Source organism: Dendropsophus ebraccatus, chromosome 5 (assembly GCF_027789765.1).
Source record: "Dendropsophus ebraccatus isolate aDenEbr1 chromosome 5, aDenEbr1.pat, whole genome shotgun sequence".
In the NCBI taxonomy this organism is placed as follows: Eukaryota; Metazoa; Chordata; class Amphibia; order Anura; family Hylidae; genus Dendropsophus; species Dendropsophus ebraccatus.
The window spans coordinates 33,979,749-34,003,068 of record NC_091458.1 but is presented as its reverse complement, the minus strand read 5'-3'; the positions used below and the strand labels follow the sequence as shown (position 1 = coordinate 34,003,068).

Genomic DNA, 23,320 nt, shown 5'->3' with positions numbered 1-23,320 from the left:
ACTTGTGTATAGCTTTGATATATAAGAATAATAAAAGTTATCAAGGTGTAGGTTTTATTAAAAGGGTTGTATCCTGAAGACAACCCCGGTTTGTTTGCCCTATTACGACGTATGTCAGTCATAGAGGGAGAGGACTTTAGGGCTGATCCATTGTACCAGACTTGATCTGTGTTTGTATTTAAATGAATGGCTGCCATATCATACAGATATTTACCTTGCAGCTGCCATAGTGATCATATAATGCAACAGGTCTATTAACCAAACATAGTCTATTAGAGACAGGCCTAACCAAACATAGTCTATTAGAAACAAGCCTAACCAAATGTAGTCTATTAGAGACAGGCCTAACCAAACATAGTCTATTAGAGACAGACCTAACCAAATATAGTCTATTAGAGACAAGGCTAACCAAACATAGTCTATTAGAGACAGACCTAACCAAACATAGTCTAACAGAGACAGGCCTAATCAAGCATAGTCTATTAGAGACAGACCTAACCAAACATAGTCTAACAGAGACAGGCCTAATCAAACATAGTCTATTAGAGACAGATCTAACCAAATATAGTCTATTAGAGACAGGCCTAACCAAACATAGTCTATTATAGACAGGCCTAGCCACACACAGTCTATTAGAGACAGGCCTAACCAAACATAGTCTATTATAGACAGGCCTAGCCACACATAGTCTATTAGAGACAGGCCTAACCAAACGTAGTCTATCAGAGACTGTGTTTGGTCTATTTCCAGAATGTGTGGGTATGCTGTGGTATATGTTTACATGCATTTCCAAACTTAGGGTAAGTTCACGCTGAGCAAAAATGGCTGAATTTCAAGCGGACGCCGCTTTAAATTCCGCCTGTCCAATTAATTCAATGGGATTTCTCGCGCGTCTCCGCTCTCCGCCCAAAGAATTGACATGTTAATTCTTTGGGTGGAGAACAGAGGCGCACGAGAAATCCCATTGAAACAATGGGACAGGTGGAATTTAAAGCGGCGTCTGCGTCTTGGGTTCCACTTGAAATTCCGACACTTTCGCGCAGTGTGAACGGGCCCTAACACTGGCAACCTATCCCAAAAACGTCATGTGAATAGAGAAGTACATCTGCATTTTAAATAATGTTTCAACCTTTACAGATTGCAAAAGGCAGATAATAAAAAAGGAAATAACTAAAAAAAATACTATGTATTGCTATATCTAGCATAGGCCAATCTGTGGTTTTTACTGTTGCACAACTACAGATCTAAGCATGTCTTGACTATTATATACAGTATAGACCATTGACTACTCACAGACACGTAACATAGTAGTGTATCTCTTATGTAGTCTACGGCTACTTGGCTTTGGTAGAATCTAGGAGCTTGAATATGATCAGCAGAATCTGTACACATGGCTTTCTTGACACTGTACAGGACACTACACAGAAGAATAGCTAACCATATACGTGACTCATTCATGCCCATATACTTGTGAGAGTAGAGGCCCGGGTGACTCATATGGATCACACTGACTCCATTTACTCTCTACTCTTCTGCTAAAACCACAACATATTCTGAGCAGAGCCGTGTCAGTGGCCAATGGAAACTACCTTTATTCCTGGCATCTGACCAACGCTCTCAGGGGAAATTCTTATAAAATAAAGTCAGGAGGTGGACTATAACGTTTTTCTATTATGCGGCTGCACAATTATACAACTGTGTAGTGACGGAAAGTGTTAAATTGTGAGTGCTCCATGTCGTGAGTCATTGTGACAGTCTCTACTACTGGTCCTTTTTTAGATACAAAAAAATGGCCTACTTGTCACTATAGGACAGGTATAGGTTTATACACTCACTCAGGGTGAAAAGGAGGTGGAGGCAAAGTAATAAAAAACAGCCTTCTAATATATATTGTGATCCACTTAGGTCTGTTTTGAAATTAAAGGAGTTGTCCAGGCTTATATAAACAGCACCACTTTTGTTCTTAATTTGGGTGTGGGTTCTGCAGATTATTTCCATTGAAGTGAATAAATATTAATTGTATTACCACACACAACCTGGGGACAGGGGTGGCGCTGTTTTTTTTAGACCTGGATAACCCCTTTAAACCTGTCTATCTATATGGATATGTGTGTGTGTGTAAATTCACTTAAAAAGAAAACACTTGGTAATTGTCAGCGCTGGGTGCCCGTATAGGCACAGTAGGCCTGTGCCTAAGGTGTGTTGTGATGGAAGGACACCTATTAAAGGGAATGTTTGCATATAGATACTAGACAGAACTGACAAATGGATACTCAAGGAAGGTTAAGGGGAGGGCTGTAGAGGACTCTATATTCCTCATTAAGTATGCACCATCTTGTACAGTAAGGGTATGTTCACACAGGGAAAACTGCTCTAGAAAACGACCTAAAACTCAACATAGAATTTGTCATGTGTTTTTCAGTGCTGATTTGGATGTAGTTTTTCATGTATCTATAGTGCCATATATTTTGTGCCTATTTATGTAAATTCGGTGCTATTAGATTATATATTATTTGTCGGTGAAAGTCAAGATGCCATAGACTGCTGTGGTTCTGGTCAGTGTATGAAAATGTTATCATGCAGGTTCAGCTCTACTCTCGGGAAACTGCAGGCCAGCAACAGTTATCTGGACATGGTGTCATCTATTAGGATCTGGGCCAGTTTTTGGTTATCACCCTCTTGACCCTCTTACCATTAGAGTATAACGCTATGGGGTGCAGGGAGCACGTGTAAACTTAGTAATTCTTATCTCTCCTCCTACATTGAGTTTGGATGTGTGTCCCTGCATTTGAAGGGTCCAGCCTCCCCCTGCACCTTGTCTCCTGGTGTTAGAAGAGCGTCGGGAATAAGTGAGAGAGGTCGACCCATTGTGGAGAGCTGCTCCGACTCTCGGCATAGATGAGACCTCTTGGTCTGGTGCCAGGTGGAAGACTCCTAGGGAGCTTCCTGGTCATGTGAGAGTATTATGCTGTGTTTACACGGAGCGATAATTCGCCCGATTGTACGATTAACAATATCGAAAGAACGATGTTTTTTTTTTAAACAATCAGCTTTTAGACGGAACGATATATCGTATGGAAAAATCGTTTTGCGGTCGCTTAAGTCTATCTCGCACATAGGTAAAATCGGTGAACGACTGTTTACATGGAACTTTCTGCGGATTTTTTGCGAACGACAAATGACGATTTTAGAACATGTTGTAAGATCAAAATGAACGATTTCTCGCTCGTCACTTGATCGTTCGCTGCATTTACACGTACGATTATCGTTCGAATTCGATCGTTATCGTGCAAATTCGCACGATAATCGTTTTGTTCCGTGTAAACGCAGCATTATTGTCTTCCATTTAGCTCCAGGAACCCATACTTGTGACTTAAAGGAACACACCTCATATCTTGTGTGATATCGTGAAAGTATCATTTGGTTATGTAGAATGTTACCCCAGATCTTTCAACCATAACCCGTCATTTACACTTCCATAGCTTTTGTTGAGACATGCACAATATTCCTTAACAGAGATGTGAAGCATAAGAGATTTCATTGTGAGTAACCACCCACTTCTATAGCTTATATATATAAAGTGATATATTTATAGGGTGCTGACAGCCTGCAGATTGGCTCTGACCTGACCATGTCTTTTCCTTCCTGTATGTTACTTTACGGAGCATGTGTTTGGTCACAGTGCAGACCAACAACAGATGGGGATCAGTAACTCGTCCATCTGTTCTAATGGGTAGACAACAGGCGTGTGTGAAGTGATACTACAGTGCCACATCTCTCACCACTCTCACCACTTATCAAATAAAACATATGCTTAGTACAGTCTGAACACTGTTATAGTTTTTTAATGACAGAATAATTATTAAATTATTATGTGTATTTGCATGTCATATACTAATTGCTACTATTAGGCTAAGTTCACACTATCATAATATGGATGCTTTATTGCATCCTTATTATGGCCATAAGTCACAACCTGACTACGGGTCTCATAACCCAATCCAGCAGTTGTCATCTTTGGGTCACCAGACACAAGAGTGCATTTCTATTCTGCTAGTATGAGCCCAGTCTTTCCTGTAGACAGTATATACAAATACGCATCAAACAAGTCTGCTGTATATTATTTACTTTTCTTTTAGCCCTTTTTTTTAGCTTTTCTTAAATGTGTTACCCATATTATACCCATATATTTGCAGTATTGCTATAGTATTTTCTTTGCCTTGACAGGTTGTCCAGGGTGACTGTCCTACACGAGTATGTTGGCTGTAGAACATACGAGGTGCCTGCCTCAGCTGTTATCGAGGACATCAAACAGCTCATCTACAGAGAAACAGATTTTCCTGTCTCAGAACAGCGTCTTCTGCTACACAACAAAGAGGTAAGTTGTGAATGAGGGAAATTTGAAGGATAGTACTGAATACACAGCTGCAAAGGGGCCCTTAGGATACGGGGGCTTAATGCAACTTCTCTGTTGAGATTTACGTGGGCCCATGACAACTTTTGGCTACTGTAAAGGTTCTCAAACACCTTAAGGGTAGCTTCACATGTACCGACTCGCAGCGTTAATAGCGCTGCGAGTCGGCTAGGTCCTAGGCAGATCACTTTCACTACATACACACAGTGGTCTGAACGACAGCTGCGTGTATGTAATTCTGCTGGCCTCTTAACCCCTTCAGCTTCCGCCCGGCTCCCGCTCTGCTCCCGCTCTGTATACATTACCTGTCCTCGCTGCACGGGGTCCCAGCATACTGCTCTCCCGCCCGGCCAATCAGTGTGTTGCCCTACCGCAGCCACTGATTGGCCGGGCGGGAGAGCAGTACGCCGGGACCCCGTGCAGCGAGGACAGGTAATGTATACAGAGCGGGAGCCGGGCGGCAGCTAAAGGGGTTAAGCGGCCGGCAGAATTACATACACGCAGCGGTCGTTCAGCGGTCGATATCGGCCGATAATCGTCCCGTGGAATAGAAGGCAACGATCAGCCGACATCATTCATGTCGGCTGATTGTTGCAGTCGTTTGTCTTTGCATGTTGAAAAACAAACGACTGTGATAGCAGCGATCTGCTGCCGTTGCTGCACGGAACAGGAGCAGTGGCAGCAGACCGCCACTATCCTCTATGGGCTGCAGTGAGCGGTGAACGAGGAGCGAACAAGCGCTGACAGAGCTTATTTGCTCCTCACAGTCGGCCCATGGAATAGGGCCTTTAGAGTAAAGTTGTCCAAACCCACCACCTTTGCCAGGTTCAGCCGTCTGTCTAAGATGTATTTTGGCTTCCAACTCTCCACCGACATTATTAGAAGGGTGTAGTGTGTTGGATTTCTACTTCCCAACCCTTACTGTTCTGGGAGAAATAAGCCAGCACCAGAGCATGATATTGAAAGCCTTAAGGCCTCATGCACACATTAGGGCCATGTGCTGTCTATACTTGCCATATAGAGGCATACAGAATCAATGCAACTCTGTCATACAGATCCTTAGGGCTGTATTACACAGCCCGATGAGTAATGTAAACGAATGCTGATCTGCCAGATTGGCAGATTTACTGAGCCTATTACCCCGCTCGACTATTGTGCAGCAAGGGACGCATAGACATTGTTAGCGATGTCCGTGCAGCCGTTGCTTTAAAAGTGTAAAATAATAACGTACATACATACCGCACCTTGCTTCCCCGTGTCTCTGCCTGTTCTTCAGTATCTTCCTCTCTTCTCTCCACTCCCCTCAGTGGCCGGTGGAACTTCAGAGACTGGAACTGAAAGCTATATTATAGAGCTATTCTCCCCCAGTAGGGCTCCATAGTGGTTTACAGCTTTGGTTTTGTCTTAAGAAATAGGCGCTTTGGGGAAAACTCCAGACTGGGACTTTAAATCAGTGGACACCAGTGACTGGGGCACCAAACCACTGCATATTGGGGGCTACAGAGAAAGGCTAATATGTCATCTGGTGATAGTTCCTCAACATGAGCAACTTAGCCCCTGGGGGAAGAGTGGTCACATACAGCACATTTACCCATATGTCATGTTGTGGATGACTAGCAAAAATCTGTAACACAAATGGAAAATACTGATAAATTATTTATTTTGGTATTGACCCAAAACAGCCCTTCCATACTCCTGTGGTGCTCCCCTTGTGTTTTCAGCCCACTCTTGTTGTACAAGGTCATGGGTGGGGTGATGTATTAATATCGCAGCTTGTATGAATTAAAGCATTGTTTAAAGATATCACTTTCTTTTTTCGCCTGTGAACCATATGACCTAAAACACAGAGCACAATATGTCTCTACCGCATGCCTAGTTTTTTTTTTTTTTACATTACAAGGTTATGTCAGCTCTGTCTTTGACAACCATTTAGGAAGATGATGTGTATTGAGATCTCAGATCAAAGTCAAATAAAATTGGTTGGGTGTGAGTATTCCCATTGTAAGTCTATGGGATTGCTTCTGTTGTGGACACAGAGGGCAGGGAGAGAACTGATAAACACTCGGGCACTCACCCGATCAAAACCTTTGATGTCTCTATGACGTGTCTAAGGATATTACACTGATAGGTGCACTTTAAGCCTCATACAGTACATAGACCGACAAAACACACCAATCACTGAGCTCAGGGAGAAATAGACCAACAAAACACACCAATCACTGAGCTCAGGGAGAAATAGACCAACAAAACACACCAATCACTGAGCTCAGGGAGAAATAGACCAACAAAACACACCAATCACTGAGCTCAGGGAGAAATAGACCAACAAAACACACCAATCACTGAGCTCAGGGAGAAATAGACCAACAAAACACACCAATCACTGAGCTCAGGGAGAAATAGACCAACAAACACACCAATCGCTGAGCTCAGGGAGATCAGTGAAAAAAAAATCCAGTGGAGTACTCATTTAAGAGTCTCCACTGATTGCCCCTATAACATTTGAATATGCAAAGAAGGGGTCCGTGGACCCTCGGTTGCGAGGCTCAAAACATGGGAATAGCCAGATATCCCTCAAGAAAAGGAACCGGTTGCCAAGGGGGACCTCCCAGTGGGGAGATCACCAAACCACCCTGATACGTAGCCCTACTCTGTTGCGAGTATTGGGACATAAATAGGGAAATACCAAGGTGGTCCCTTTTAAGTCAAAATCTAACTCGGTTGCGAGTATTGCGACATAAAACAAGGGTTTACCAAAGATGAATGGAAACTAATATTAGAAAGTTTCATAACAATTTATTGCACAGTGATGAAACTTTATTTATATACCACCAGAAAATCCCTTTAAAGAGGAACCATCACAGAAAAACGTTTATTTCACTTTCTTTCAATTTAGCATGGGTTTATTTTTGTTTTAAGCTTGACTAACAGTCTTCTTTATTATGGTGATACACAAACAAGAAATCTGTGTAACACCCCTTTCTGCCTGCCTCCGTAAGCGGGTTGTCTTAACCTTTTACCATAGTATGGTGCAGTTTCACCATCAAAACCTTGCTGAGAGTCCTGTAGTATTGCCATGCCCTGCTGTGAGGTTCTCTCTTCCCCTTCTTTTCCTGTCTACATGTGCCCCTCCCCCAGTTCTGTGCTCAGCCAATCAGTCTTTTCCTCTGCAGTTCCTCCTCTAGATTGCAGAGGCTTACCAAAGCTGCTGGGAACTGTAGTCAAGTGTGCTTCAAAAAAAGAAGTGGCTGCGCCTGTTATTGTGAGTCCCTACCGGTCATCAGCCGCAGCATTAGTTGCACACCACTTAACGTCCCTCTTCTTTGTATTTAAAGGAAATGTCTTGCTTATTTAATTTAAGATTTTACAATCAATAGATTTACACTTGTAGAGTACAGCCCCCTCCCACAAAAAACCTGAGGGTGATATGGGAGATAGTCTTATCTGTGTATAGTGTTACTGTAAAGCCACTATTCCACGGGGCAACTGAGAGGAGCAAACGACCGCTGTCAGTGCTTGCTTGCTCCTCGTTCCACGCTCGCTGCCGCCGCTATTGCACATGTCGGCAGCGAGCGGGTGAGTACAGGGGAGAACGCGGGGAGCTGCAGGGGGTCTGCCCGGGTGATCGCTAGGTCGTCCGGGCAGCCCATAGAGGAAAGTGGCGATCTGCTGCCTCTCCTGTTCCATGGAGCCTGATCGTTGCCTTCTATTACACAGGACGATTATCGGCCGTAACGGCCCATATCAGCCAAATACGGACGATAGTGGTTCCGTGCAATAGGGCCTTAAGACTGTCATACAACCGCTCTCTACTGATATTGTTATAACTCTGCTCACCTGTCCCAGTCTTTACAGAAAAGCTTACAAGTGATGACAGATTCCCTTTAAGTAATATCTAATATCTGATAATACATCCACTTTAAGTAGGAGCTAGAAATTAACAAATGATTACAGTGCACAGCCGGTGACTCCTCTACATTACCAGCTTCTTAGCAGCTAGATATCTGGTGTCACATGTCTCTAATTTCCAAGGAGGCTGGCGAACAGGAATAAAACATTACACAATTTGGCCAGATGCCACATCTTGATTCAATAGGAACAGCCGTCCCATGGCCCCTACATGATGTGAAACAGGTGTCCAGTGTTCTGAGGGTCACAGCGAGGGGACACCAAGCTGGATCCAATTGGAACTTATCAGATAAGCCTAGATGGCCTCAGCTATAACTGTATTCTAACATCTCTTTGCTGGAATCCTTCTCTTTAGATTTTTTTAAAGGGACAATCCATATATTGTTGTTATATCATTTTAAAGGAGTAGTTTGCCCCCCCCTCCCCCCAAAATGTTCAGCAGGGAATAGAGCAGGAGAGGTTTTCTGTTTCAATATATTTTATTGAACCTTTGTCAATAAATTTTTGCAAACAAAAGTGAAGATTGGCAAACAAAAGTACAACAAGAGTACATCGAAAGTACAACAGATAAAACAGTTTTCACAAATGGAATGAGAAATAGAGCTAAGGTAAAGAGCAGGAGAGGTTTTCTATGGATATTTGCTACTGCTCTGGACAGTTCCTGACATGGACAGAGGTGGCAGCAGAGAGCCCTTTCTTAGACTGGAGTAAATACAGAACTTCCTGCAGGACATACAGCAGCTGATAAGTACTGGAAGACTTAAGATTTTTTAATAGAAGTAAACTACAAATGTCTGGCACTTTCTGGCACCAGTTGATTTGAAAGAATTTTTTTGGGTGAACTACCACTTTAAGGCCAAAATACGTCCGTATTTTGATGTCAAAATGATGGCTGTCCAAAAAACTATGTTGTTTGAACGTAACCTCATAGACCAGTTAGTTAATTTAGTTATGAAAAAGCCACTTTCTTCCAGAGACAACATGACTCTTGTCTCCAGTTCAGGTATGGTTTGCAATTAAGTGCCATTCACTTGGGAATGCAGACAAGAGTGGTGCTGTCTCTGGAAAAAAGTGGCCACATTTTTCTAACACTAGATAACCCCTTTAGGCTATGTTCACACAACGTATATTTTCGTTAAAACACATAGTATACCCTCTGGCCGGGATCCCTAGCGGCACCGCAAACAACTGACATGTCAGTTTTCTGCGGCCGTGTTTCAGTGAATAGCGGCCGCAGAAACCCATGTCAGTGCACACTGTGGAGCGAGCGGCTCCGGCCGCAAGCTCCATACTGTGCTGCGGGAGTTCTGATGCGGGCGCACCTCGATGCGCCCACATCAGAACTTTGCGTCCCAAAATATCATCTGGCCGGTACTGCAGTACCGGCTGGGATCATCTTTTGAGGGACCAGCTGTTCCGTGTCCTGGCCGGGTCATGGACCGGCCGGTCTCATACGCTGTGGGAACATAGCCTTAAAGGGGTTATCCAGCGCTACAAAAACATGGCCACTTTTCCCCCTACTGTTGTCTCCAGTTCAGGTGTGGTTTGCAATTAAGCTCCATTTACTTCAATGGAACTGAGTTTCTAAACCCCACCCAAACTGGAGACAACAGTAGGGGGAAAGTGGCCATGTTTTTGTAGCGCTGGATAACCCCTTTAAAGTGTTCGGGTCATGCTAGCTCCATGCCAGATCAGTGTCGAGATCCTCTATTAAACGAGAGGTTCGGTCTCCTTAAATAATAACATGCAATGGGCCATAATGTGTGCGACCCCCAGTGTCTAGATGCCACAGTTGCTGTTGACAGTGGCATTTATGGTTAGCTGACCAGCCTTGGCGCTACCCTACTGTCCGTGACAACCAGCAGCTCCTGGGTGCTTCCAGACCTGCACCATACATGATTAACATTGCTGCACTACAAATGTACGGCGCAGCAGAGTAAAGAGTTAAAGCCGCAGTTTTAAAACACATTGGGGGAGATTGATCAAACATGGTGTAAAGTGAAACTGGCTCAGTTGCCCCTAGCAACCAATCAGATTCCACCTTTCATTCCTTACAGACTCTTTGGAAAATGAAAGGTGGAATCTGATTGGTTGCTAGGGGCAACTGAGCCAGTTTCACTTTACACCATGTTTGATAAATCTCCCCCACTGTCTCTTCATGATAGCCAATGGAAATTATTTTCTTCTAATCTGAGAGGAAGGCATAGAACACTGGCATCATTGTTTTGGATACTGTCCTCCTTGAACAAATTCGAGACACAAGCTTTAGTAATCTCTGTTTTCTAACATGTATCTCTTTGCCCTAAACCTAATGTTACAAAGTTCTACCCTATGAAGCCTACAGATTTTTGCATCCATAGTTCCTGTCTAGGGTCATTGTAGGGTGTGTAGAATGGTAACGGAGCAGTTAGCACTGGGGCCCTAGGTTCAAATCCAACCAAGGTTATCTTCTTCCTGTAGTCTACAAATAACAGTGTAAATGCCCATCGTTGTATTATATGGTTTTTATTGTGGGTTCTCTGTTCTACTCCTACTCTTTAAAAAACACTGATTATGTGGTTATCTGTCCTCATAGTGTGTCTGAAAGAAATGCCATTGTATAAGCAGCAGTAAATAAATTATGATGGCATATGTTTTCCATTTTATTGGGCACTGTGTTTCGCGCTCTGGGTCTAGGGAGTCTTTGTTCTGGCTAAAGCCCAAGTTCCTTCTTCCACTTACTACCATTGCAGAATGGCTGTGTTACTGGGAAAAGTCACACCATGGCTGTGTTATAGGGGTATTGTGGTGGACACTGTAACGGACAAGACCATTGGTTCTGCTTTACTGTGTGGTGTTCTACCATAAAGCAATCTCTGTTCCTAAGTGTGAACAGTCTCTGTTCCTAACTCCTGGTTTCAGCAAAGGCAATAACCTCTTATGTGCAGCTCTTTAAGTGTACCTGACATTATAAAAACTTTTGACATGTCATAGAGACACGTCAAAAGTTTTGATCAGTCCGTGTTCAGAGAGGTACCAATTGGGAGAGCCACTCTCCGTTCTGCAGCTATGGTTCTCTCTTTGGCCTATCTCCCGATTGGTACCTGTCTGAACACTCAGACCCGGACTGATGTTTTTAAAAAATTAAATATTTAGAAACATATGAACCAAGCACCCTAGATTATAGAGGTGTATATAGAAGCCCCTGGGCCCCAATTTTCTTGTCCCTTCCATCTACCATTTGTAATACTTGCGTCTTATGCGGCTGAAGGGCCTTATATCCCCTTATAAACCAGGGCTTGGGTGTTTCTCGTTGACCCCCTTAGAGGGTATTTGGATGCTGTAAGCATAATAAATGGTTAGATTATGTTTGGGTCATTAGAGGATACTTTTTTTTCTTCTTTTCATTGCAAAATCTATTGAATTGAATGGAAGGTATATATGGCTGTAAAAACTTTAACAACTGCATCATCCCTGATTTTAATCGATATTGGTTTGTCTTCCTGGAAGCCGACATGAACAATGTATTCTTTCTGTTTGTGAATAATGCTTTTTGAGGCAAGTTGTGTTGGTTTACAATCCGTAGGGGCATTGTTAACTCGCAATTCTACTGATTGGGTTTTTATTGGATTTAGCGTCAGGATATTCCTCAATACTCTGCCCTTCCCCCTTGTTTTCTTCTCCTACAGGGATAGAAATCTGATGACTGACAATAATTCTAGATCAATGTTATCCGATCGTGGCAGTCTATGCTTTATCTGGTGAAAAGTAATACACACTTTATGCTGTTGTTTTTATTTAAAACCAATTTTAGAAGGTTGATATGAAATGATATAAGGACAGACGAGATAGACTATGTGAGGTCACTGGTTTCTGCTATATGCATGGTAATTATCAGAAGAGGGAAAATCATAGATAATCGCCCTATTTTAATATAGTGCAATAAATACGATGCCCATTTATATTATTCCCAAAGCCAGTAGAAGTAAAGCATGCCATCATGATTTGTACAGTGGTCCAGAGATACCAGTGTTATATAACAGACAGTGAAAGTGAGACCCGACACTGTAAAATTAGGCTGTTGATGGATTTGGAGCATCTTTGACTGTGGAGTCTAAGGGCCCTTTTACATGGGTTATTCCTAAGAACAGCAAACAAGCGCCGATCACAGAGTAGTGATGTCACGATACCAAAATTTTGAGTTCGATACCGATACTAACTTTTTTATTTCGATACTCAATACCGGTTCGATACTTAGTAAAGTATAAAAAAAAAAAAAAAAAAACCCACAGGGGTAGAAATATAGTCACTAGTCATTATCATTAATACAATTCTGCTCTTCCAAATAGCCTGATCACTAAAACAGCTCTGCTATACCAAGCGATAAGACAGCTCTGCTGCACCACCCATCACTAAAACAGCTCTGCTATACCAAGCGATAAGACAGCTCTGCTGCACCACCCATCACTAAGACAGCTCTGCTGCACCACCCATCACTGAGACAGCTCTGCTATACCAAGCGATAAGACAGCTCTGCTGCACCACCCATCACTAAGACAGCTCTGCTGCACCACCCATCACTGAGACAGCTCTGCTGCACCACCCATCACTAAGACAGCTCTGCTGCACCACCCATCACTAAAACAGCTCTGCTATACCAAGCGATAAGACAGCTCTGCTGCACCACCCATCACTAAGACAGCTCTGCTGCACCACCCATCACTGAGACAGCTCTGCTATACCAAGCGATAAGACAGCTCTGCTGCACCACCCATCACTAAGACAGCTCTGCTGCACCACCCATCACTAAGACAGCTCTGCTGCACCACCCATCACTAAGACAGCTCTGCTGCACTACCCATCACTAAGACAGCTCTGCTGCACCACCCATCACTAAGACAGCTCTGCTGCACCACCCATCACTAAGACAGCTCTGCTGCACTACCCATCACTAAGACAGCTCTGCTGCACCACCCATCACTAAGACAGCTCTGCTGCACCACCCATCACTAAGACAGCTCTGCTGCACCACCCATCACTAAGACAGTTCTGCTGCACCACCCATCACTAAGACAGCTCTGCTGCACCACCCTCCACTAAGACAGCTCTGCTGCACCACCCATCACTAAGACAGCTCTGCTGCACCACCCATCACTAAGACAGCTCTGCTGCACCACCCATCACTAAGACAGCTTTGCTGCACCACCCACCACTAAGACAGCTCTGCTGCACCACCCATCACTAAGACAGCTCTGCTGCACCACCCATCACTAAGATAGCTCTGCTGCACCAGTTACCAAGATTGCGGAGGAAGAGAAGAGGAGGTTACACAGGATCCCACACACTACAGCCGATCTTATCTGCTCCTCTCAGCCCCGGCCACCTCCCCCACCTGCCAGCCGGCTGGATCCTCACATGTGCTGCACTTCCCCCGGCCTCCTCTCCCGGATCTCACAGACCCCCGCTCTCCCTCTTCATCCTCCCCACCTCCAGCCTTCTCCGTCCTCCTCTCTCCGTGACCTCCTGCTCTCCCTCTCCAGCCGCTCTCCTCTGTGCAGCTCCGGCTCCTCTCCCGGACATCCCGCTCTCCCTCTCCGTACTCCTCTCTCCCGGACCTCCCGCTCTCCCTCCAGCCTTCTCCTCCGTCCTCCTCTCCCGCTCTCCCTCTCCAGCCGCTCTCCTCCGTGCAGCTCCGGCTCCTCTGCATAAATAATCTCTCTGATAACAGAGTCTGGCGGAGCCGGACTCTGTTATCAGAGAGACACCAGCAGCGGGGGTCTGTTACACACAGTAGCCGACCCCCGCTGTATATGGAGCGGGCTCAGGAGGGGTCAGATGCCACTGTCAGTGTGACAGCGGCATCTATATACTTAAATAGCCGGCACTAGCAATAGCTAAGTGCCGGCTATTCGAAATTGGCGCCAATGGGAGCGGAGGGAGGGAGAGCAGAGGAGGAGACTGCAGGGGACAGGGGGAGGCACATAGAGAACATGGCCGGCGCTCAGCTAGCCGCCCACCGTGTTCTCAGCTTAACTTAAAGTTTCGATACCAGGAAATCCTGGTATTGAACCGTTTTTTTGCCCAAAATATCGATAGTAGTATCGATATTTTGGTGCATCGTGCATCCCTATCACAGAGTTTGGAGCTTGCTTGCTTACTGCAGCCCGTCAACCTGTGTAAAAGTGCGCAAAAGAACACTGCAGAGACACCATCAGGTGTCTCGACGTCGGTGAACTAGCCAGACCTTCCCCCGGGAAGGAACAACCAAGGCAAGGAATTTCTCCAATCAAGGAAACCACCCAAGCAAGGTATCCATACACAGACAGCTGTTTCGGGGTATTTGCCCCTCATCAGTGTGGAGTAGGATTCAGGCTAGTGGGAGCAATGCCTAGTAAGTGCATGCAAAAGGACGCTGGTTGACCTAAGGGAGATCAACCAAAACACTACAGAGACACCATCATGTGTCTCAACGTCAGTGTATTCTAGAACATTGCCCCCTGAGAAATCAAATATGCAAAAGAACACTGCAGAGACACCATCACTTGTCTCAACGTCAGTGAACTAGCCAAACCTTCCTCCGGGATGGAACAACAAAGCCAAGGAATGTCAAGGAAACCACTCAAGCAAGGTATCCATCTACAGACAGCTGTTTCGGGGTATTTGCCCCTCATCAGTGTGGAGTAGGATTCAGGCTAGTGGTAGCAATGCCTTGCAAGTGCATGCGAAAGGACGTGATGGTGTCTCTGCAGTGTTTTGGTTGAACTACCTGAGGTCAACCAGTGTCCTTTTGCAACTTGTGTAAAAGTGCCTGAAGTTTAGACCAACAGTTTAACTGGCTGACTTTACTTCAAGGTTACTCCATGATTTTGGCACAATTTTCAAAGTCAAGAAAAAGTCACATCCCTTTCTAGCAAAAGCCACACCAAGTCGCTCCCCTTATAGAACGAGGTGGAAAAGTGTCTAAAAAGTATCCAAAACAACTATCAAATATTTTTCAAGTTAGGTAAGCTTGAATACATTTGTACAGATACACTTGTCCTCCCACTGGACTCCTAAATTTTGAAGGGTTTTCCAAGCTAATATGATCAATCGCCTATTCTCAGGAAAGGCCATCCATCAACGATTATCTTGGTGCCGACAACTGTCTTAATGCTTATCAGATGTTCAGTGTCCGCTCTACACAGTGCCAGAAGTTGTACTTTGGTGATGGTGCCGCCGTAACTGCAGCTCTACTTCCAGTGAACACAAGCAGAGCTGCAGTATCCAGGCCTGACCACTGCTTTTCTGGGAAGAAAGGATATGCAAAATAGCTCTCACACCTCTTGAGCAAAGAGGTCAAGAGGTCAAGAAGTCAACTCTCACTTAATCTAGCAGTTTTAGAACATTGACTGGGGATTTTATGCCAAGCCAAACAATCTCTCCAAAAGGAAAGATTTCCCATCTGCAGACAGCTGTTTTGGGGTTGTTGCCCTTCTTCGGTGCAGATAAGGGTATTAGCTGGCTAGTGATAGGTCTATCTACCACTCCTGTTCTGTAATGTGCTTCTCACCGCTCAGATGGCATCTTCAGCTTTACAGGTTCTTTTACTGTAAAATACTGTGTCACTGTTTCCTTTATCCTGGTTGTGACCCATAGACATTGACGTTTCTCTTTTTCATAGTTACGTGACAGGACCAAGATTGAAGACCTGACCTCCGAGGAAACAAATATTTTTTTAAATCTCCAATCAAAAGGACTAAAAGGAGGCGGTAATTATACTTTTTACCCGGTTTTCTATTAGGGAAGAATTCCAGCAAGCAGGTAAATCAGGGCTGGATACATTCACAGAGCTAGGTGGCCAGTTCTATGGTACTAGTAACTTACAAGAAAAGTTCTTATTATCCCGACGCTGATGAAGTTATAGTAACTCCTTTGGTATTTTATGATTTCCTTTTGGCCCCTGTTAAAGGGGAAGTATCAGCAGGTTTGTGCAAATGAACCAGCTGATATCCCTCCGAAGCTGCGTACTTCAAGGTTTTCTCTTTTCTCTAGGTCCCGCTGTTTTTAAGACTTTGATTCAGAGCAAATTGGCTGGTTCAGAGCACTGGAGGGGATTCCTCAGCCCCACAAAGCACCCCCTTGGTCCACCTGCTTATCTATGTATATTCATGTAAGTATAATCAGGCCTGTCTTTGACGTGCATGCACAGGAAAAGCAGTCCATCTCTGTACAGGCTCTCTCGCAAATGCACATCAAAGAGCATCCTGGATATATATATATATATATATATATATATATATATATATGCATAGGTAGACGTCACTGAGAGAGGCAGCGGGCCGACAGGGTGCTATGTGGGGCAGAGGAACACCCTAAGTGCTCCTAACCAGCAAATTGGCTTATTTGCTCTGAATCAAAGTTCTCAAAAACAGCGGGACCCAAAAAAAAGACCGACGCCATGAACATGAGGTGCAAAACTGCAGAGGGGTATCAGTGTTTCCCTTTCAATGGTTGTAATGAATTCTTTAACTTATTATATGCTGCTTTATTTCATAGGTAAATTTGGACAGACCACCCCACCCCTTGTTGACTTTCTTAAGGATATATTAAGGAGATACCCAGAAGGAGGACAGATCTTAAAGGTAAAGCAATATTCCTATGTGCCATATATACATAGCTCCATAGTGATGCATTAAATTGGGAAACATCCGATAATGGCATATTTTTTCTGTACTCTATGAAGTTATACAGGAACATTAAAGGGGGTTTCTAGCAGGTTAAAATGAAAAAAGGGGGGCAGGATGTGGTTAAAGAAAAAAAAAAATCATACAACCAAAGGTATTAGTTGAACAGGCATTTCCATTCCTGCCCCTAAAATTTAGCCTATCTATGTTGTTTATTAGGTATTTAAAGGGGATAACTGGGTATCCTTCTCCCTAAAGTTATCAATTTGTAGGGGATGTGGTCATGAGTGTTCCTCTTACAGTACCTGCAGCACCATCACAGTTTATATTCCGTACTATTCGGTTCTCTTTGACATCTGTGGGTTGCCCCATGTAATAGACAGACATGGTAGCATTCAAGTGTATACTACTAAACTCATTTCACAATTGTGCAATCTAGGAGCTGATTCAGAACGCAGAAGATGCTGGGGCCAGCGAAGTCAAGTTCCTCTTTGATGAAACGCATTATGGCACTGAATCCCTATGGTCAAAGGAAATGGCCCAACATCAAGGTATGTATGTGATGTTAATATGGTAAAGACTGATGACTTGGTCCTGAACAGCTACTCTTGCGATTCTGGGAAAATTATAATATAAATGTTCTGGTCTTTCTTGATACATTTCATGCAATGTGTATTTTACAATATCACTGTTGGTAAATGCATTTTCCACATTTTTAGAAGTAGTTGGTAACCCCATAGAGAATGATGGCCGCGCAGGTATACCCATACATCTTTAAAGAAGTTTTCTCACCTACTTTAGACTACTTCTAAACCTCACAATTGTCCAAACAAAGTCTGTAGCTCTCAGTTAAGGCCGTTATTGCATGGGTCGATCGGTCAAAAATCATTGTTCATTGGTTTAAAATTCGTTCTATTAGGTGCCTTTAAAAGAGCGTCAATCTGCTTGATCAGAATTTGTATTGGCCATAGGTCTGGCCATTTATTACTATTCCCAGTGGTAGGAAATCTCAGCAATCATCCTCAGCGACCCTGCTTGCACAATAATTGACCCATAAAATAGGCTCTTTAAATGGGCACCAATCTCCTTGATCAGGCACATGCCTGCCCATCTAATGCTACCCATAATGATGGAAATTTGTATTCAAAAACATCTGTCACAGTTGTGTGAAATAATGTTAAAGGGATTTTCCTAATATAGGAAGTGATGGCATGTGACTAGGGTATGCCATAGCTTCCTTGGTTGGCGTCTGACTGCCAGGACCCCACCATGCTCAGGATGATCGGGCTCCCATAAAGATTTTTCTTGTACTGCAGTGTTCTTGGCCATCAGATCTGCAGGGAACTTCAATACATCCATTGACCATTGATCTGCATGGTGTTGTGCTACAGTTTCCCGCACAGTGGATGGCCAGAAACTTCAATCGGTAGTATACACATCAGGGGGAAATTCTTATATGAAAACGCTCCTTTAATGTTAATAAAGTATGTATCCTATTAGGGGGAGAGAAGAGGATCTCCCAATGAATAAGCAGTTGATACATAATATAGGTTCTAGTTGTGGTATGACCATGTTGTTCAGATGGTGCAATAACAACCCATATAGCTAGATGGTTTTATTCTGCTTACATACTCTACAGTTATGTGTGCTTCAAATAAAGTCACAATCAAAAGTAGAAATCCCGACAACTCACCACTTGATCATCATATGATATTAGTTTATTTCGGTTCCATAAACCATAAGTGTGAACAGTGTAACAGCAGAACGCGTTTCGGCGATGTGCCTTTGTCAACTGCCAGTTGACAAAGGCACATCGCCGAAACGCCTTCTGCTGTTACACTGTTCACACTTATGGTTTATGGAACCGAAATAAACTAATATTATATGATGATCAAGTGGTGAGTTGCCGGGATTTCTACTTTTGATTTTGCTGGGACTACGCTCCTTTCCTTGTGCACCACCCATTTACCACGGAGTGCCGCTCTGATTTTTTTCAAATAAAGTCACATGATAGAACTATTTCATCTTACGCTGTGTTTTTCTTGGTTAATTCTCAGGCCCTGCACTTTACGTATACAATAACGCAGTTTTCACTCCCGAAGACTGGCATGGAATTCAAGAAATTGCCAGAAGTAGGAAAAAAGATGACCCACTGAAGGTTGGCCGGTTTGGAATAGGATTTAACTCCGTTTACCATATAACAGGTGATACAATATGGTAGTGTTCAGGATTTTCATTACTGTTTAACTGAAATGTAAACTAAAAGATGCCGATCAAATAAAATACTGAAATATAGAGTTAAAAAAAGAAGGACACTCATCTATTTGTCAGGTTAAAGTGAGGCTACAATAACAGCCGTTCGCTTTGGAGGACCCAACATGTGCATGAATTATGTGGACAGTCCAATGATTTCATTGGGAGCTCTGTAGTGCTTGATTTGTCCTGTGGATGCGCTGTAGGAAATGTAGACACTAAAAAGATTTCTTTCTACTGATTAGAGCGGGTCATTGACTGTTATATAAAATAGTCCCTCAGTATTCTCACAACCTGTCTACAGGTATATCATAATGTGGTTTGTCATTAGGCACAAGAGTAAAAGCCAAGTAATAATTCAGGTCTTTAGGTTTTTTTTAAAGTAATATACCGTATTTTCCAGCGTATAAAACGACTTTTTAACCCTGAAAAAATCTTATTAGAAGTCGGGGGTCGTCTTATACGCCAGGTATGGTCTCCCTGTACGGTGGGGGAGCTAAAAAATGACCGCATCCCACATCCAAAACAAACAGTTAACTCACCTGTGACCTGTTCCTGGCAGCCACGCTTCTCCTGTCCTGTTACCGGCGCAGACAGTGTGACATACACTGCCTCCTCTGGAAGTTCCTGAAGCCTCTGTCATTCTCCCGAAGCTCTCTGTGCAGCCAGCCATCTCCAAGCTTCTCCAATGAGACGATCGGCTGCCTGGGAGAGCTTCAGGGATCTCCAGTGCAGGCAGTGTACGTCACCAGGAACGGGTACATACGCTGCCAGGAACAGGTCACAGGTGAGTTTACAGTTTTTTTTTTTCTGTAGCTGCAGTTAACCCCTGCCTGACCGCAGCAGGGCTGCAGTCAGGCAGGGGATAACGTTTTCCGGCGTATAAGGCGAACCCCTGACAATCTTCTTAAAAGTCAGGGGTCTTATACGCCCAGTCGGAAAGTACGGTAATTTCCCTTTTTAGCTGATGATGCTCACTAATGTTTTTGTTCCTATATTTCCCCTATAGATGTTCCCAGTATTTTCAGCGGTGATCAGATAGGGATGCTGGATCCCCACCAAGTACTCTTTGGACGTCATGAGTCAGGCCAGTGTTGGAATGTTAAAGAAGACAGCAAAGAAATAAGCGAACTGGTGGACCAATTTGCCCCATATATTGACATTTTCGGCAGCACAAAAGAAACCTTTGCAGAAGGTTTTTACCCAGGAACTTTCTTTAGATTCCCCCTCCGTGTCCAGCCATCATTACTTAGTCATAACCTGTATAATAAAGAAAAAGTCCTAGAACTATATGAGTCCTTTAGAGCAGATGCAGACACCGTGCTTCTATTTCTCAAGAATGTCCAGAAAGTGTCTTTGCACATTAGAGAGGCAGATGGATCTGAAAAGCTGGTTTTCCGTGTGACAGCTAGTGAGAACAAGCTACTAAAACATGATCGACCCAACTCAATCAAAATCCTTGGAACAGCCATTGAGAATTACTGTAATGGGGTCCCAAGCAATAGCATAACATGTGTGGCCTATCACGTAAACATTGTTGTAGAGGATGAAAATTTCAAAGAAACCCAAACCTCCTCATGGTTGGTGTGCAACAGCGTTGGCGGTCGAGGTATCTGCACAGAATTAGACTCTCTTGCCGATGACCTCAAATTTGTTCCGTCTATCGGAATTTCTATGCCACTGTGGCATAACGGAGAAGACAAGGGAGCAGAGTCACAATTTGTTGGAAGGGCATTTTGTTTTCTTCCCTTGCCCCCGGGAGATGAGAGCAAGACAGGTCTCCCTGTTCATATTAGTGGCTTTTTTGGCTTAACCGACAACCGAAGGAGCATCAAATGGAGAGAACTGGACCAGTGGCGAGATCCGGCAGCTCTTTGGAATGAACTTCTGGTCAAAAATGTTGTCCCAAAAACATATGCAACTCTTATTTTGGAAGGTATCAAGAGAATGGAGACTGAAGAGAATCCTGATTTTCCTTTCTCTGCTGATAGCATTTACCGAATGTGGCCAGAGGTGGACCAAGTGAGGACACACTGGAAACCTATCATAGAACCTCTGTTCAAGGAACTATTTCAGAATCCTGTGATATACACTTCTAAGAAATGCTGGCTGAAAGAATCCGATGTAAACTTCACCGAAATAGATGAAAATACGGAGTACACAAGAACTGTCCTGAACTACCTCCAGAACTCAGGGACTCAGATCGCCAAGGTACCGGCTAACGTTGCTGCTGCATTCCAAATTCCCATAAACAATTCTAAGCCAGTGAAGAAGGTCAACCCAGCGCTGGTTCGACAGGTGTTGAGGAAATGTGGACATCGAGGGCCTACGCATGAGAAGCTTCACATCCTTGAGTTCATACTTAGCGACGAGAATTACAGTGATCTTATCGGGCTTGAAATACTTCCGTTGCAGAATGGGAGCTTTATCTCTTTTTCTTCATCTGTATCAGATAAGGATGTTATTTACATAACCTCAGAGGAGTACCCCAGGTATGAGCAGATAACCGGAGTACAAGGAGATTGTATATCTGAAATATCCACTATAATTGTGGGATTGGAACTGGGGCAGTTAGGGTGCCAGATCCATTCCAATGTGTCTAATTTTTTGTGCTGTTTTTATCAATACTGCTTTCTGGAATTAGAGTCAAGTATACAGCGGTACTTTAAAGGCGTTATCCAGAAGTTTAAAATCACAGCTACTTTCTTGCAAAAAGAGCACTGCTCCTGTCCTCAGGTTGTGTTGTATTGCAATTTAGTTACACGGAACGAAGATGCAAAATGACACCCAAACTGAGGACAGGAGGGGTGCTGTTTCTTGGAAAAGGCAGGCATGTTTTTTAAGCCTGGATGACTCCTTCAATATTTTTCTCAAAAAGGATCAAACTTAATACAGATGTGTCCTTTCTAATAGGAGTATTCCGCAGTATAAGCGCTGCGGAATCTGTTGGCGCTATACAAATAAATATTATTATTATTATTATTATTATTATTATTATTCTGAGTTGTAAGTTTTAAATCAAAATGTGCTCAGCCTGGTGGAAAACATAATAAACATATACTTACCCTCCTTTCTCTGCCTGCCGCCGCCATTCCTTCTGAAGCCAATCGAATTGCACAGTGTTTCTATTTCAGTTTGGCGTGTACATCACCCACCCAGCCAGTTAGCAGCTCAAGCAGGTTACAACTTTGGTCACTTATTGGCTGAGTGGTCAATACATGCACCAACCCCAAATGTTAAAGCACTTTACAAGGGTATCGACTCTGGGAGAGCGGTAGTGGCTAGGGAGCAAGGAAAGTAAGTATAGCAGTTTTAGGACATGTTCCCACTGCTTAAGTTTTGTAATAATCATGGCTGTTATAACAACGGCCATGACTACTACAGAACTTTCTTAGTGGTACCTTCTAAGAAATCCCGACCGGAGTGTATACACTTCGGCCAGGACCCCTAGCGGCGCCGCAAGAAACTAACATGTCAGTTTTCTGTGGCCGCTCTTCAATGAATAGTGGCCGCAGAAAATCCTGTCAGTTCACACAATGGAGCGTGCAGCTCTGGATGCACGCTCCATTGTGTGAAGTGGGGAATTCGGATGCGGGCGCACGTGGATGCGCCCGCATCTGAATTCTGTGGCAGTGAAGATTATACTGCAGTACCGGCCGGGATAATCTTTTCAGACACCGGCCGGGTCACAGAACAGCTGGTGTCTTACCAGGTGTGAACATAGCCTTATGTTTTCTACCAGGCTGAGCATGTTTTTACATAATAATGCTTACAATTTAGATTCCAGTTTAACTTCTACTTAAACTCAATGGGGGAGATTTATCAAAGGGTGTAAAATTTAGACTGGTGCAAACTGCCCACAACAACCAATCACAGCTCAGCTTTAGGCAGTGCTGAAAGAAAAGAGGAGCTGTGATTGGTTGCTGTGGGCAGTTTGCACCAGTCTAAATTTTACACCCTTTGATAAATCTCCCCCAATATATTCTGAGATGTATGGAGTGACATTACCATCTTCTGACAACAATGTGATTTTATGACACTGGCCCTAAGTATGTATACTGTGTTGGTCTATGTGTTGATGCATAGAGATTGGTATATAAAT

The 23,320-nt window shown here is 43.7% G+C and overlaps 1 protein-coding gene across 1 annotated transcript in view; it reads left to right on the top strand.

The window, feature by feature from the left end:
- Nucleotides 1-23,320, top strand: part of SACS (sacsin molecular chaperone) — a 59,557-nt gene that overhangs the window by 15,332 nt on the left and 20,905 nt on the right. The window contains exons 3-8 of the mRNA XM_069969830.1: nucleotides 4,228-4,378; nucleotides 15,963-16,050; nucleotides 16,838-16,923; nucleotides 17,405-17,516; nucleotides 19,023-19,169; nucleotides 20,228-21,710. Of these exons, the coding sequence (XP_069825931.1) occupies nucleotides 4,228-4,378; nucleotides 15,963-16,050; nucleotides 16,838-16,923; nucleotides 17,405-17,516; nucleotides 19,023-19,169; nucleotides 20,228-21,710 (2,067 nt within the window). The remainder of the gene's footprint in view (nucleotides 1-4,227; nucleotides 4,379-15,962; nucleotides 16,051-16,837; nucleotides 16,924-17,404; nucleotides 17,517-19,022; nucleotides 19,170-20,227; nucleotides 21,711-23,320) is intronic.